Genomic DNA, 17,199 nt, shown 5'->3' with positions numbered 1-17,199 from the left:
AGATTCCACCCCGGGAGAGGTGGACTCTAACTCTAGAGGGGTCTCATCCTGTAACGCTTCCTCCAATTCCCCCTCCTCTTCCGTAGCGAGGAATTCCTTGTCAGACTCTTCTGACTGGAGAACAGTTGATAAAGGACGCGTTTTCCTGTTTATTGCAGGCTTTTCTCTTTTTTGTGTCGGTCCCTGTAGGGAAGTGGAGGGTGCGGACACAACTGTACCCATTACCTGTACCAGGGTGTCTATTGACTTGGTTAGCCCAGCAACCCATGGAGGCTGAGACTTGCGTGCCTCAGCTAACTCAGACGTTAAATCCGTCATTACTCCTACCACGTCAGCGACCCATGTAGGCGCAAGCGAAGCAGGATTAGCCATAGGTGGATCAATTGTTATACAAGCATCACATAACGTGGACCCAGCGGCATGCTGCTTGGACAGTTTGTTGTTACACCTAGAACAGACAAACATCTTTTGGGACGCCTTTGTTCTGTTTGACATGGATACACAGTGTCACACAGAGAGTATAAACAGAAGAACGAAAAATAGAAGGCTGGCTTGGGACACAGAGGAGGAGTACACCCCACTCCCTTCCCACAAATCAGATTCCCTGCACTTACAACCCCAGTGTGTTTATGCACAGCCTCTGTACCAGAGCCTTCTGTGCCTAATTGTAGCTTGTAGCCAGGAATGGGGAGCAAGAGAATCCAGCCTTCTGAATGCTGCACACTTCCTATATAAGGGAGAGATGCAGTCATTTAACAGTTAAACATCGGCAGCCACGCTGTTACTACAGCCGCTTGCCGCGTATAGAGAGAGAGCCCGTGCTGATTAGGCTCCGCCCCCTTTATGCCCTAAGGCAGGGGTCTTCAAACTTGGCCCTCCAGCTGCTGTGGAACTACACATCCCAGCATGCACTGCCACCTTTTTGATATAACAGCATGCTAAAACTATGTGCAGTGCATGCTGGGATGTGTAGTACCACAGCATCTGGAGGGCCAAGTTTGAAGACCCCTGCCCTTAGGGCTCCGATTATGGCTGTTATGAAGCCATTACCTCCCCCTCCGCGCTACATCACGTGTATGAGCGGGGAGAGGGGAGAAGCAGGGAGCCGCGTGTAGCGCTGTTTCAACAGTGCTATGTAACTGAACACAGCGCAGCCTGTGCTAGCGCTGGTCAGCGAGGAGAGGGGAGAAGCAGGGAGCCACATGTACTGAGTACACACAGCTTCCCTGAGACAGCAGGACGGGAGCCACGTGGGCAGGAGCCGGGGGATGCACAGCATGTTACTCACTGCGTGTCCCTTGTAGTCTCTCTCTCGGCAGGTCAGCACAGTCTTCTCTTCTTCTGTGTGAAGACTTGCTGTGGCGGTAAGGAGCTGTCAGGAACTCTTTTAGAATGAGCCCTGTGCACTCCTTCCTGGTGTTTGCTAAAACACCAGGGCGCCAGGTACCCGGACCCCACCTTTTAGATAGGTGGCGAAGGGTACCTATAGGAATGTAAAAGATGCTTATAAATAAACAAAATAAATAAATTAAATGTGTTGCTGGAGCACAGCATAATGTGACCAGCTCCTAGAGGCACATTTTCTAAACTGAGGGCTGATGGGGCATAGAGGGGGAGGAGCTTCACACTTCTAAAAGTATTTAAAGTGCCAGCTCCAGTTACCACGCCTCTATACCCCAGCGTAAGCACCTCCAGTGTCCCCTAGTGGATGAAAGAGAAACACCCATTTGCCTGGGAGAGGGAGCGGGAAGATGCATGCCCTATATGATAGCCACTGTGCATGACACTCTAGATCACAGAGGACGCACAGCAGACGTGGGAGGTCCCTTCTCCGCTCAGCAAAGTCATTAGCATGCTAGCCAGGCTGATTAGCATATTAATGGCTCTCCTGGGTTATCATATGTATCATTTTAGAATTAATAGGGAGAGTTTTAGAAAACAAACTCTCAACAAAAAACATCCATTTTAATAATAGGCTATATATGTATCTTTGTTCCAAGATTTGGGTATTGGAGCCCTTCAGTGATGGGGGTGGGATACGCAAAATCATCCAACAATAATAATAATAATAATATTTATATAGCACTTTCTCCCAACAGGACAGTGCTTTCCATTTGCAATTAAACAATAAAAGATACAAAATTAGCTTAACAGAAAAGAGCTAAGCATTTGGGTTTTATTTTCTTAGGAACTAAAGGGAAATGAGTGAAATGCTGAGTAAAACAGGTAAGTTGAGTCTGTTATTGAAGGATTCTAGAGTGAAGGTCTCTCGCAAAACTCGGGTAGCGAGTTCCATAGAGTCGGAGCCACAAAGTTGAAAGTTCGACCCCCAAATGAATTAAGGGAGACTCTAGATACTGCTAATAGTCCTACAGATCGCAGTAAGCGAGCAGGACAGTAAGGGATAAGAAGCTGCTTCAGGTACCTTGGGTCCTGGTCATGTAGAGCTTTGAAAGTCAGTAAGTCAATCTTGAAATAGATTCTCCATGTTACAGGCAGCCAGTGGAGGGAGTAGAGAATGGGTGTTATGTGGATGGAACGGGGCTGGTTGGTTAACAGCCTGGAAGCTGCATTTTATATTAGCTGCAATTCTTTCGCTGGGAGACCCAGGTAGAGGGTGTATGAGTAGTCTAAAGCTGGGTACACATCAGACTGCGTATACCCAGCCTGACGGGACTCGGCATGCGACAAGTGCATACACACTTGCCAACGCCGGGTCCGACAGGGGGGAGGGACGTGTCATGCTGCATTCTGCAGCATGGCATTGTTAGCGCCATCTCTCACCGGCCCTGCAGTAAGGCCGATGGGCGATAACGCTAATGACCCGCGGGAGTGCGCATATCATGGGAACACACTAGACTATGTACTCGATAGGTCGCGAGATCGGACGACATATCGTCTAGTGTGTAGCCAGCTTAAGCGTGATGATACAAATGCATGTATGACTTTAGGCAGATCTTCTGAGGGAATTAAGTGCTTGAGTCTGGCAATGTTCCTCAGATGAAAGAATGAGAATCTGATTGTAGCCGATACCGGATGTTAAGGGTCAGCCACTATCCAGGACAATACCAAGATTCCGCACATGTTCCATGTTTTGCAATTCTGAACCCCCAAGCGTAAATCCAGTCGGTTGGCTAAGCTGAAGTCTTGTCCTTTGATGGTGAGCTCCTATCACTAGGACCTCTATTATCAGCCATCTGGCACTCAGCCACCCCTGGTGCTAAGCTACACAGCAATTTAAGGTTGATAATGGGTTCACAGTACCCGGAACGATAGACACGTACAGTTGTGTATCAGACTATGACATCTTATCTTATATCTGGGGGAAATAATCAGATATCTAAAGAACGATATATATTAATCCATGCCTTACCTCAGACAAACACACACATTGAACACCCCATGTGTTAATTCATGATTCAAGTAGTGCGAGATACAGAAACAATCCCCATCAGAGTCTAGTACGGCCTATCTGAGCAGAACTTATTATAAGGGACTTAGCAGGAAGTCACTGAGAATCATTGGCCAGTAAAATGTCACTTTGTATTAGGGATGTGCAGGCTCGGATAGGTTAGAATTTGCACGCAGAGTTCGGATTTTTCCCTCCAAAAATAGGGTCTCAGAAAAGGCAAAACGTCATCTTTCATGGACAAACATCTTCCATGGACTTTTGTCCAGGAATGATGTTTGTCCATGAACGATGACGTTTTGCCTCTTTCTGAGACCCGACTTTTGGAGGGAAAAATCCGAACTCCGCGTGCAAATTCGAACCTATCAGAGCCTGCACATCCCTATTTTGTATCAACGTTAAACTATTCTAGACATACGTAAGTTCCACAAGACTGGTTGGAGAACTTAGAAATGGCTTCATGTTTTATTATTTTTAGGCCCATGTGGTGTAAGAGGAAGAAATACAGATCTGATTTCAAAGAGTAAAAATAATCATAATTTATTGATATAAAATGAAATAAAAAAATTCAGACTTTTGGAAATGAGGGCGTGCACAATACTTTACCACAGGAGGCTTATTCCCAGACTCCTTTAAACAAAAAGCGATGGCATGCTAAACGCAACGGAAAAGAGCAACGGAGAAAGTCAGGGCAGCTTCATATCAGAGACATACAGAGAGGGTGGACAGCAGGGCCTATAGCAGGGGTGTCCATCACAGACGGGAACAGCACTTGTCTGTGAGTGGGAGTAAGGGCTGGAAGTTTAATGGAGGTGCAAATAAAATGGCTGCCAGTGAAACAGGATAATGCAAACATTGACATATATATAGGACAAATATCTTATACACAGCACCTCATCAAAGTTTGCTGACAATTAAATGGAGCTGATTAGCATATTTAATTAGGGATGTACAAAGAACAAGATCTGTCACCTTACCTGGAAACAGAATACATTTACGTATAATTCAATGATCAAAATATTAAATCGGTGCACTCAGCCAAAAGTTTGTCAGGTGACATTTAAAATTGCCCTCATGTTTGCGAGCCTTTTAACACCTCAGAAAATAAATTGCCTGGGATATACAAAGCCAGGATTTATTGACATTGTGACAAGACATATGGAGAATATTAATTTAAAACGACTTTACAGCATCATACACTGATATCATGATACCTTCAATATTTAAAAAAAAAAAAAAACTATTCATCTCACAGCAGAGGCAGCCATTTTGTATGCTAAACTAATACTACACAGAATACAGGCCAATAAATCCACTGGATGTCAAAGAATCTAACATGGATTCAGCCGCTAAAATGGTTGCCTCCACAGTGTGTATACAGAATAACTGGTCCGCATTAGGTTTGCATAATTAACTTTTCACCCAAAAGGGGCAATTCAATTAGCTAGGAGATGGGCACAAGGTGTGGGTGTTCTGACCATTCCTCCGGCACCAAGCGACCACCAACAGTGCGTATTTTTCCTCGAAACCCACAGAAGGGTGGAGGTGAATTTGTGATGTTGCGTTACAGTAATTATCAGCTATGTGCATCGCCGCACATTGTGGTCACACACTGCAGATAATTGAACTGCCCCAAAAAGAGCAAGAAGTTACCTGCAGAGATTTAAACTGTACTAACAAGGTACACATTAGTCCAGTAATAACAAGCAGACTTTTCAGGCATTGTACAAGTCGCTGGGTTAGCTGAAGCTTTAGGTCATCACAGAAAAACATGGCATCACAAAAAGGGGTTGATGTTTAACGGTGCCACAAAAACAAAAAAACAAACAAAAAAAAAAAAAGTGTATTTTTGTCTCATTGTTTTAGCTATTCAAATGAAGTCACATTGACTTTAAAAGACAAGTATTATTCCAAAAATGTCATTGGTCAGGACATTGCTGCTTTAAACCCTTAAAAACTGCACCATTACTCTCACAAGTACAAGGAAATTGTGTTTACAAAATTAAAAAAAATAAAAAGTACAAATGACAGGCATGCTACGATGGAATTAATCCAATATAAGTACAACTGGGGTCTATTACAACATCACCTCTTAGCCCACAGAATGAGTGCAAACAGAGCGAGAGGCCATTGTCTAAAAATGTGGCAATGTAGACTTAAATTTAATTGTAGAATGGAGATTTGCCACAATCCAGGGTCTAAGAGAGGAGGTGGGGTGCAAAGGATTCTGGGATATCATTTAGAAGCTCTAAACAAGAAAAGTGTGAGGGCGGAGGGATTTAAAATAAAACTACTTAAATAAGAAAAAAAACAAAAAACAAAAAGGAAGTATACATTTCAAATTAAAATAGTTTAAGGCCAAATCACACACACTATAAAAAATAAATAGAATATAATGACTTATCCCATAACCCTTTGCTCATGATGCAGGTCTAGTAGCATTGCACATGCATTTCTTAGCATAACGGAACAATTGCACAAGAAACAGGCACTGGCTGGGACAAATTATATCAGTGGTACACCAAGATAGGGATCATAACTGGCAGGTAGGAGTACAGAACCAGGAAGACAGAAAACAAGGAAAGCCACTTACAGGGACCAGCTTCCAGTACCAGCGGGAGGGGCACTTGAGAGAAAGAGAAAAATATGGAGGGGTGGAATAACAGAGAAACATACTGGACAGAACAAAGAAGAACAAAGAGATTTAGGTTGTATACTGCCGCCTACAGACAGTGGTGGCAGCCATTCTCTGTCAGGCCTCAGTGGGGCCACAGATTCCCAGTAAATGGACTGGCTGCATTCCTGTGAATATGGGTTTACAAAATGGCTGCCGCCACTGTGTGTACTCTTTAAAAGGAAAGAATGAGCGTGTAAAAGTTAAAATGTCAAATGCAAGAAAAATATTATAGAAGCTATGGTAGAGAGGGAAGAAAATCTAGTGAAGGAGAGTCAGCATGCTTGGAGGGGGTTTGAGAGCCAGAGAAAAAGCAAAATGAATGGGAGAGAGCAGATTATATGGGAGTGGGATGGAAGCAAGATGGGGGAAGGGTAGGAGGAGTGCGCAGAAACTGCAAGGGATGGGAGGTAAAATAGTAACTGTTGTGTCAAGAGTAAAAAGATATGTCTCTGGTCAGATGAAGAAAGGGCGACGTTTGAGAAGAGACGACAGACACAGAGAAGAAGCAGTAGGAAGACAGACGAGTATACCAGAGGCTGCAATCTAAGTCTATCCCAGTGGTTCCCAAACTTTCTTGAATGATGGCGCCCTAGAACATCAACATTTTTTTCATGGCATCCTGAGACCCAAAGTTTTTTTTACTGAGAAATTTAGCAACATTTTTAAAAGTAAATTGTGCTTCTATACCTTCCTTGTGCCCCAAGGTACCCCAGTTTGGGAACCACCAGCCTATCCTATAATACATACTGTCCATTCAGTCAGTGATCTACAGAACCGAAGAAAGTACAGAAATTATGTTTAAGACCAAAGCTTGGCTACCTCATGAGGGGGACATTCTCTAACACTGGACTGAGCATTCGTTACTTAGTAAAAATATGTAAAATATGGGATACCTATAAATACAGACCAAGGACTAAACTTGGGAATGCTTAGACTCACAGACCTAAACTAGGCCGCGCATGAGGAATCCTAGACTACTTACTCCGGCCTGGTTTTGACCCTCTGGGGTAGAAAGCTGCTTCCGGCCTTGTTCCCTTTCGGCTTCCTCCAGCAGCCGGTGATTTATCTGGGAGAGATACATAAAGAGTAAGTAAGTATTGCCAGCATACTGCTAGGCCTACCATCATTTATAAACATGGAGAGAGAATGGTTTGCAGGTCTGTAATGGAGGACATCTAATGCCATTAGGGAGATGTTCGATTTGGCTCCTTATTGATCCCACAACCCCAAATGAACCAATTCTCTCCCACTGACTCTTGTCTCTTTTCATAACCACACAGGCGCTTGTTCATATTCAATAAACAATTTTTCTTCTTACAGTGCTGGCTCTTAATTGAGTGTGCTGTTGCTACATAAATACTAATAAATAAAATGAAGTATAAATGACAATTCCAGCCCTAATTTGATGTAAAATAGGGTACTTGTGTAGATGGAAAATAGAGAAGTGTTACTGGCATACCTGATCCACCCAAGAAAGCAGCTTCATCTCCAATCCGCCCAGGCCAGGCTCCGCGCTGGAGGGTAGGGACTCGGTGCAGTGATGCGAATATACTATAATCAGAGAGTCAATCACAGCCAGATGGGCAGCCTGGAGATGGGAAACCAATACAAATGGCACAATTTAAAATAATATATTGTAAGAATACTAAATAATTATTATAATTCACTAGAATTTGGTGAGAGAGTGAAGAAACAGTTTTGCTCCAGTATAGTCTTGACATGGGCAGAATTCTTAACAGCCCCTCATTTGCTTGATTATTCTGCCATTTTGAGTCAGGTCCCACCATCTCTCTTTCCTACCAAACCGTCCTTCCTTCTGAAATATTTATCTGTACGGATAATTCCTCTGGCAATCCTGTGCGCCCCCACTAAGTGTCAGTGATTCAGAGCTACTGTTTGTCAGTTTAGTTGTATCATTATGCCGCTGCTATTCTTTTCCTCTGTTTGAACCTTTTCATGTTGTATTGTATGTTTATAGTACTGTAATTCTGCCTGAACCACTGGCGGGTCCAAGGAGGTGGTGGCAGGCGATAAGGGCAGTAGTTGCTCTGTGAGTGAGAAGGCAGAGCCAGCTGACTTGGTGGTGCCATATAAATATTATAATAAATAATAATGTAACCAGCACAATGGACTGTGGTTTTAAATTTGGACACTGATTCATTGGAATTAAAGGTTCCCAACCATTTCCCATGGTCTGATCTAATGCCAAACTGATGGAACAAGCCCCATCAGGTAATAATGCTACAATAAGTGGTGATGTAGTGTTTAGGTTAAGGTTGTAAACATGCAGTATGTGGAAGGTTGTAAAGATAATGAGTAACATTAATAAAATAATAGTCTATGATAGATTATTTAATGACTATAAATATTGTAATTCAGTGCGTTCTAACATCACAACTTCAGTATTCAGTGCACCATTAGCACTTAGTATATATCTGTTTCGTTCCATCCTACCTTCATACACACATTAAAGTTATACAACACTGGTGGGATGGAAGCGCTGTGTGTGGAGAAAAAGGCTAAAGACCCATAAGCCGCCCCCATTACTGTACATCCACCAGTAGTTCATGAACGGCACAACTCCGCTTTTATTGGTTAAATACGGTTTATCCTCACTGAAAACTCAATGTTTGTGTCCTTACCATACGAATGGGCTTCTCCCTCAGATCACTCGTCTTCACAGGATCCCCCTGGTACACGGGAGTGAAGCCCTTGCGAGCCAGGAGGAGTAGCAAGGCCGCATTGTCATGAGGAGGCGAGCGCTCGTGTGGCAACGCTCGCCGGTAGGTCCTGCAGTACACATCAGCGGTCAGTAAGAGGCTGATCACAGCTGGCTTCACATGTTCCTGTTCATACTGGTCGGTGTAGCAGGGGGAGCCCAGCTCCTCAGGTACCTCTGTAACACACAGCAGAAAGGCAGACAGTGACATATAGGAACCATATAAAGTACAGGGCATGGAGCTCTGCAATGGTCCTGCCCAGCTGTACTTGCAAAATACATAGAGATATAAATCATGTGCAACACAACACAATACTTAGCAGCATAACAAAATAAAGGGTTTGGAATTGTAACTCCATCTAATGCTAGCAACGGACCAGGGATCTCAGCCTGAGATGTCCACAAATGAACACAATTGTTAGATAACAAACGGCTGTAAAGCAATCAGATCATTATTGGAGGAGATGATGGTAAATGTGGTCAGAAGAGGACGATCGATGGCTTCTAGTAACCTGTCTGTCTGCTGTCCTACAGCTGCTGGTGGCATCCGAAGAGATTCAGCTGCTTCAACAGTTTGGCTGCAATTTATGTTTGATCCTGACACTCGGTCTGTGTGGTTCCTTATGTGGAATGCATTAGGACCTCAGTGTTTATTCCCAAACATCTCAAATGAGTGGCAAGTGTTAGATTACCCACGATGCATGTTATACATTCAGTGCTACCTAAAATTATTAAGATTTCCAAGTTTTCTGCAAACAAAAATTAATTATAGAGCCGGGGGGTTCACAAGGAAAAAAAAAAAAAAAAAAAAGAGAGGGTGGGGGGAGATATACATCCAGCTTGGAAAGATCATTAATACAGCACAGCAGCATCCAAAATAATACAATGGATTAGCAGGTGATAATCATAAAATAGGTGTATACAAAGGATAAATATTGCACTAAATATAGTATTGAAAGGTGCTAAACATCAGGGCATTCATTCGAGTCACCAGGTAAGTCACATAAAGGGGGAGGGGGCTGAAGCATGTCCTCACCCTCATTGTCTGTGGTAAACGCATGCCAGGAAACCACCACATCAGGGGGGACTGTGCAGAAGAAACTTTTGAGCAATGGCCACTCTGGCAGACATCAAAATATATTCCAAAACGTACCATGTACTTTGATATAGGTCTGGGGTCCACAGTCACACAGAGAAATGAGGTTTAAAAACATCCGTCCATAGTGTATATAACCTACTGCATGTAGTAATCTCAGCTGCATCTCTGTATATGGTTCAGGTATTTGGACACAGTATAGGCCGGTGTTTCCCAAGCCCTGTCCTAATGGCCCCACTCACAGTCCAGGTACTATGGACATGCATGAGCACAGGTGGCGTAATTAGTTACATTTACCCATTGTGCTGAAGCAGAGATATCCCTAATGTGGACTCTGAGTGGTCCATGAGGGAAACACTGGTATATTCTCCATTCAACGCTCACTTAACTCTGAATCAGGCGCTATATCACTAAGCTCACACTAAGTAAAACATACCTCCCAACATTTACACATGAAATTAAGAAAAATGAAGACCTAACCCCGATTTTACTAAACAACTCCAATATATGACTATTTGGGAGATAGGAGTAAAGCAAGGAAGTAGAGGGCCATTCTCTGGCTGCAGGTGGTTATTATCCCAAGACTGGTGGGTCTACACTGGCGGGCAGTTGGTGCTTAGCCTGCCGATGGCTAATATGGCACACAGGGGTGGATATACTAAGCTCTGGAAAGTGATAAATTGGAGTGTGACAAACTACAAGCCAATCAGCTCCTAACTGTCATTTTTCAACCACAGCCAGTAACATGACAGTTAGGAGCTGATTGGAGAGTGATAAACTACAAGCCAATTTATCACTGTCCAGAGCTTAGTACATCTCAACCTAAATGATGTCGTCCGTTACCAACAGTAAGCGAGTCCCCAAACAATCTGTAAACCAAGACAGGGTGGCAAAGATATTTTATCCTATCGCACCTATACCCACAGAGAGTAAAGGTTGTAGCGTAAGTATTCATCCTCCAACTGCCAACCACCAATAGTAAAGTCATGAACGTCAGCTAGCAAATTATTCTTCTTTATTATGTAACACTACAATATTCCATAGCACTGCACAGGGAACTTTATTCAAGCATATCACACACTGCCCCAATGGAATTCATTAACTAACTTCAGTACAATAGACAGGCAGAGGAATAACGTAGGGGTGGGTTTGGGAGAAGACACATGAAAGCGGGCGTTACAGCAATGCTGGATAGGCCTAGGAGGTATGACAATTGTCTGACCAGGACACTGTAGCAATGTAAAGCAATGACCTGCACAGTAAGCATATCAGGACAGTGCATACTGATAACTGTTCCTGTCATGCTGGGACTGTGCTGTCAGTGTGCACCATGCTGCACTTGATTTGTGGAATCACAACGGTGCGAGAGAGAAAAGTGTTTAACATCCACCTGTCAGTCACTAAATGCCACGGCTGCCGGAAACTTCCCAGACAAGGCACGGTGTATCTGGCCCTTTACTCAGAGGTGCGTTAGTGTTTGGGGGGCCCGTGTGCAGCACACCCCCGCCCCCTACTACCCTCCATGCATTTGCCCCAACTCCCTACCTTTTGCCGGCTGCACCATCTTCCGTGTGATATTTTTGGAATATGGCGCGTGTGCAGAAGATAGAAAAGGCTTTAGCACAGTGCCAGGGTGCCATCTTTCCAAATATATCAAATGAAAGATGGCATGACCATCAAACAGTAGGAAGGGGGACCCACTGTAGAGTAACGTTCTGTGTGCAGTTTGTACGTGGCTTCCCCTGACCCAGGGGCTAGTGTCCATGGCACACCCTGCACCCATTATAGATACAACAGTGCAGTTCTAGTATGTGTCCCCTATAGAGGGGTTTATATCTGTCATTGCTATATGCACTAATGAGTGCAGGCTGCAACCATTAACCATATCATATAGGGGTCTATTTACTAAGAAGTGTCAGGAGACAGAGTGAAAAGTGATAAGGTGCCAACCAATCAGCTCCCAACTGTTATTTTTCAAACACAGCCTGTGAGATGGCAGTTAGGAGCTGATTGGCTGGCACCTTATCACTTTTCACTCTGGGATCCTATTTACTAAGCAGTGTTAGGAGACATACGGCCAGATGTACTAAACTCTGAAAAGTGATAAACTGGAGAGTGATAAACTACCAGCCAATCAGCTCCCAACTGTCATTTTTCAAACACAAACACAGCCTGTAACATGACAGTTAGGAGCTGAGTGGCTGCCAGTTTATCATTCTCCAGGTTATCACTTCTCAGAGCTTAGTACATCTCCTCCCTTGTGCTTTATGTCAGCATATAAATGGTTAAATACTAGGAATTTATAATCCCACCGGGATTTACAGAAGAGAAAATTGTTGAAAGAGGATAATCTGAGTTACTGATTTATAAACCTCATTAAATACCAAACCAGTGACAGACGACAAAGGGGATCTGTGCCACAGTTTGCCTTCCCACCAGAAAAATCCCACGTTTAAGATTTACCCCCCTTTCCCATAGACTGACGTAGGATGGGGAGGGGAAAGTGTGCCAGCAGGAGCCCTTTCTATGTCAGAAACTGATGAGAAATGCACAAGGAACTTCTGGGTCCTTAAACATGAATGAAAATAAAATAGAGGCTGTGGCCTAAGCAAACCAGTTTAATCGGAAAAACCTGTTGGACAACTTTTTTCTTTAAGATCCTTTTTACAAATGCAATATTCAGATGGCTGTCACGCTGAGACTTTAAACAAATACTGTACACAAAAGCCACTTATTTAATTTATCACTGCGTTCCACATGTTGTGAGCCACAGTTTATGTTAGGAGGTTAGAATCTACTTTCAAAAATAGTGGTGAAATGGTTTAAAAAAAAAATGCATTAAATTAACAAACTTTATTATTATTATTTTTTTTACAATTACAAGCGTACTTCCCATGTTTCGTATGGGACAGCCTACGGTAAACTGGAGCTGCAGTCCACGCACAGTAGAGGCAGCCATTTTGTCAGCTGAACCAATACCCGTAAGAATGTAAGCTCAGTTCATGAGGTAGCTGTAGATGATGGAGTATTAGTGCAGTGCACAAATTATCTGCCTTTACTGTAAATCAATGAAACACTATAAGCAAAATATGTATTCTAAAGTATCCTAATTATTTTTAGCAAGGAGGAAAAAATTTTTTGCCAAAAATCTAATTGACTCAAAAAACAGCCTCCGGTACTGAAAACCATTTTGAAACATGAGCTGTTTTTCACTTTTACAATTAAAAAAATGATCGAAACCAATTTTAAAACAGGATAATATTAAGTTCCCAAGCGTAACAATTGGAGCGGTGTCGTTTTTTTTTTATCCTGGCAATGGAAGACTTGACAAACTGGTTTGATGCCGGGGAGCTGGCTGAAAGCCCCAGTCTCAGGAATTCTGGCCAGAGGTAAACTAAAGGAGAAATTTGACCTAGAAAGCGCTTAAAGATTATCCCTTTAATCTTTTTCACCCCCGTCAGATTGAAAAAAAAAAAAAAACTGGAATATTTATCTGGCAGCACAAAGCAAACATCAGCTAGCTTACTGCTCACAAGTCACTCAATTAAATCAATCCAGAGCCTGGACATGACTGTGCTTTTGGCAGAAACAAACATAATACAAGGCCATTGATTACTAGAAAGAACAGGTTCTCTTTGAATCATATAAAAACTGTTATGTTAGAGCATAGAGTGCTCCAATATAGAACAAATGTGTATATAAACACTATGCATGCAGCCATAGGAGAGCCAAGCCCTCCCCATCCCACGTCACACTCCATTTTGTGTCACCTTCTCTGCAATGGTCAGCTGTGAGGAAAGCAGGAGTGATGCTCTAACTGCTCCAACCATTCTGTTTATTGTTGCTCTATTGCTTGGAAACTAATGGATGATGGGAGAGTAGTGTATGGTCACAATCTCTGCACACACCTTTGAAATTAATGGAAGTAAAAAGCCAAACCTGTGTTTCCAGCGCCACTGCGCATGCATGAACAGGCTAGCTAGGTTATGCATGCGCCCTTCCCCTCAGCTTGGTCCAATGATGTGGTCTCTTACCACTCCGTGGCAGCATCGCCAAGGTAGGCGGAGTTCAGCTTAAATACAACTCCTCACACCCAACTATGAGGCGATTTCTCATCCTACTATAAAAGACAGTGCAACTGACTGATAATGAATCAGAAGAAACACCACGCAATGAGATGTGCACTTTCCAGTCACTGACACCTGGTGCAAATTGGCAAGACCAAGAGATATGCCACATAGCTACAGCCACCTGTAAGTTGCTGTGTGATTAAGATCTTGCATCATAACACTATTGAATTTTGTAGGAAATCCTGTTTTTCTGTGGAGTGTCTACAAGGAAAATGTGCTTTCAGTACATTCAGTGATTGTCTGGCCCATGGGTACGATCATAGCAGCCATGATTGCATTGTAGGATGCGATCATAGCACCTGAATGTAACAAATTGCACCCACAGGGACTGGGGATCCGAAAGGAGCCGGTCCTTGCGATGTGCTAAGCTACTTAGCATGTTCCGAAACTTGGCAAATCTGACATGGCATCCCCCATAGAAACCTATGGGGGATGCAGCTGCGGGCGGAAATGGAGGGACAACGGCAAACATAAGAGACATCTGCTGCGATCCCTCCATAATTTATTCAGGGGATACAAGGGGGGAAATGTAATTAGCCGCGATAAAGCGATAACTTGACGAAAGTTAGGTTATTACACCCATCATGCGATAATTTCACTTTTGTAGTCTATGGGCGGAACTCAATTGATTACGCGGTCCGGATCTCCTGTCTAAAGTGATAGGAGATCGCAGGCCGCTATTCAATTGATGCCGTTTTTCGCGCTGATCGCGCCCATAGAGGTCAGGTTTAGCCACGTAAAGCAGCTAAACCCGACCAAAGTGCTGGGCGCGACCGCGAAAAGTGCTGTTTGGGCGCCCAAACAGGTCACTTTTCGAACATTTCAGCTCTCACCCCCCTGGGGCTGCGAGCTGAAATGGAGTGCTGGCAGCTGATCCTGCCCGACAGGAGCAAGAATTGAATAGCTCCGTCGGGCGCGATGGGGGCAGGAATCAATTGAATTCTGCCCTATGTATGCTCTCATTCTTCGCGCAATCCAATTGCAAAAGTCACGGCTAACTGAATTCTCCACCTAGATATTTGCCAGTATCCCACCAAAAAACAGGTGGAGTAAGCCGCAAAGATTTAATGATAAATGGGCCCGTGCAGTATATACACAGCTCTGTACGCAGACTGTACTATTGACCACCCTGCATTGCAAGGACTGACAACATTGCAGTTAGAAGCTGATTGGTTGATACATTATCGCTTTCCAAGCTTTGATAAATAGCCCCCCATGGTCACTATCGCTTTATGCCATAGTTGATCCCACTTTTTCTAAAAACCATCTGCTGTCCTGATTCCAGAAAACCACTAGGAGGTATATTTACTAAAGTGCGGGTTTTCAGAAGTGGAGATGTTGCCCATAGCAACCAATCAGATTCTACTTATCCATCTAGCACCTCCTAAGATAATAGCTAGAATCTGATTGGTTGCTAAGGGCAACATCTCCACTTCTAATAACCTGCACTTCAGTAAATAGACCCCTAGGTATGCCTTAAGCACAATAATATGAAAACAGGAACATTTCCAAGGACAAATATTTAAAGCTGGGACTGTCGGTCACTATGCATATTTTATGCAGTGTAGGAGGTTCTGCAGCAGCTATGGGCCAATTCTCTGTGGCTCCAGCACTCTAAAGTAAGACACCTAATAGAGGGTGTGAGGAGCTTGGTTAGGATTGGATAATAGGTGGGGCTTCTCTCCTCCACTCTGCTATTACCATGGTAACCAAGTGGGCAAACTAGGTCACCACGGGATAGTGTGTCCCCGACTGCCCACCGCCAGGCAGATCTCTCTGTGCAGGATTTATAGGACTACTTATACCACACACAGATCAAATAATCAGTCAGTCAGTTTCCTAGACCTCTCTGTCATTTACAGGGTGAATTATAATAAATATACTACAATTAAAGGGGTTATATAAAATGTGTGCATATATTGTATGTTTATGCATTTTATTTAAACCATACTGCACATGCAAGAAGTTTCTCAAAGTAGTTCCGAGCTTACTTGGAGAGATTTCATATCCCACCTATAAGTCACGCGCATAAACCTTTTGCACTCTCTACCTAAAAGTACACTTGTCTAGTCTCCTGGAATATAGGGCACCCTCCCAGATCCTGCCCACTTCCCCAATAGCGTGCACAATTCAGGGTCTTAAAGATGCAATTGGAGACATCATGGCTCTGTATGCAAATGACAGCACTGTGTGGAGGCCAGGATGTTGCGAATAGCGTTGTCGTGCTCTCCATACCTAACCCTTGTACCTTTCCTCTGGGGTCTGCTAGAGGGGTCCTTTAAAGAGTTGGCAAGTATGACCTAAAGACATCTACCTCATCAGCCTCTTCACAAACAAGCTCAGGCGGTATGCAGGTTCTCCTGACACTGAAGTAAAAAAACAAAACAAAAAAACACTCATTCAACAGGTGAATCACTCACAAGCACGCACTCATTTGCAAAAACCTCAAACTTTTTACACGTCATTATGGGGTATTGTGTGTAGAATTTTGAGGACAAAAATGAATTTATTCCATTTTGGAATAAGGCTGTAACATAACAAAATGTGGAAAAAGTGAAGCGCTGTGAATACTTTCCGGATGCACTGTACTATGCAGGTTACCCGAGCAGGAAAACCTTGCTTGTTTTTGGTCCCGTAAATACTGGTGCAAGCAAAATCATCCCATAATTATCTAAATGCATGCAGCCATATGAGTCTACAACAGGACCTTGTGGCTAACTGAATCGGCCTCATATTATAGAATATTATGACAATACATTTATATTAAATACCTCAATCTCTGAACAAATGTTTAAACAGACTTACAGGGGTATTCAATATGGGTGCGATAACATTGTTTTTGCGTTAATATCGGAGGTATGACGTCATTATCGCAGGTTTTACTTTTACACCGTATTCAATTTCAAAGACTTATTGCAGTTTTGAAAAGTCTTTGATAAAAAACGGGGATAACTTTTCACCATTGAATAGGTGTCGAAAAAAAGTGTAGAATTGGGGTTTAGGGGTGCAGGCTTAAAAAAAAAAAAATAGCCTGCACCCCTGGGAATGACATTTAAAAAAGAACTGTGTCAAAAAAAAGTTTAAAAAAAAAATAGGGACACCCCAAAAAATTTATTTAAAAATTGGGGTGAAAAAAAAAAAAAATAATGGGAAATAGGTTCAGGGCTA

The 17,199-nt window shown here is 43.1% G+C and overlaps 1 protein-coding gene across 2 annotated transcripts in view; it reads right to left on the bottom strand.

Moving 5' to 3' along the window:
* Positions 1-17,199, bottom strand: part of CAMSAP3 (calmodulin regulated spectrin associated protein family member 3) — an 89,479-nt gene that overhangs the window by 31,138 nt on the left and 41,142 nt on the right. For both annotated transcript variants that reach the window (XM_088480371.1, XM_088480372.1), the window contains exons 2-5: positions 8,729-8,982; positions 7,546-7,674; positions 7,069-7,152; positions 6,003-6,035 (exon numbers count right to left, since the gene is read on the bottom strand). In XM_088480371.1, coding sequence (XP_088336497.1) covers positions 6,003-6,035; positions 7,069-7,152; positions 7,546-7,674; positions 8,729-8,982 — 500 coding nt within the window. The remainder of the gene's footprint in view (positions 1-6,002; positions 6,036-7,068; positions 7,153-7,545; positions 7,675-8,728; positions 8,983-17,199) is intronic.

Source organism: Taudactylus pleione, unplaced genomic scaffold (genome assembly GCF_031769625.1).
Source record: "Taudactylus pleione unplaced genomic scaffold, aTauple2 ptg000253l, whole genome shotgun sequence".
Taxonomy (NCBI): Eukaryota; Metazoa; Chordata; class Amphibia; order Anura; family Myobatrachidae; genus Taudactylus; species Taudactylus pleione.
The sequence above is the reverse complement of the archived record's forward strand: the minus strand, read 5'-3'. Positions and strand labels throughout refer to the sequence as shown.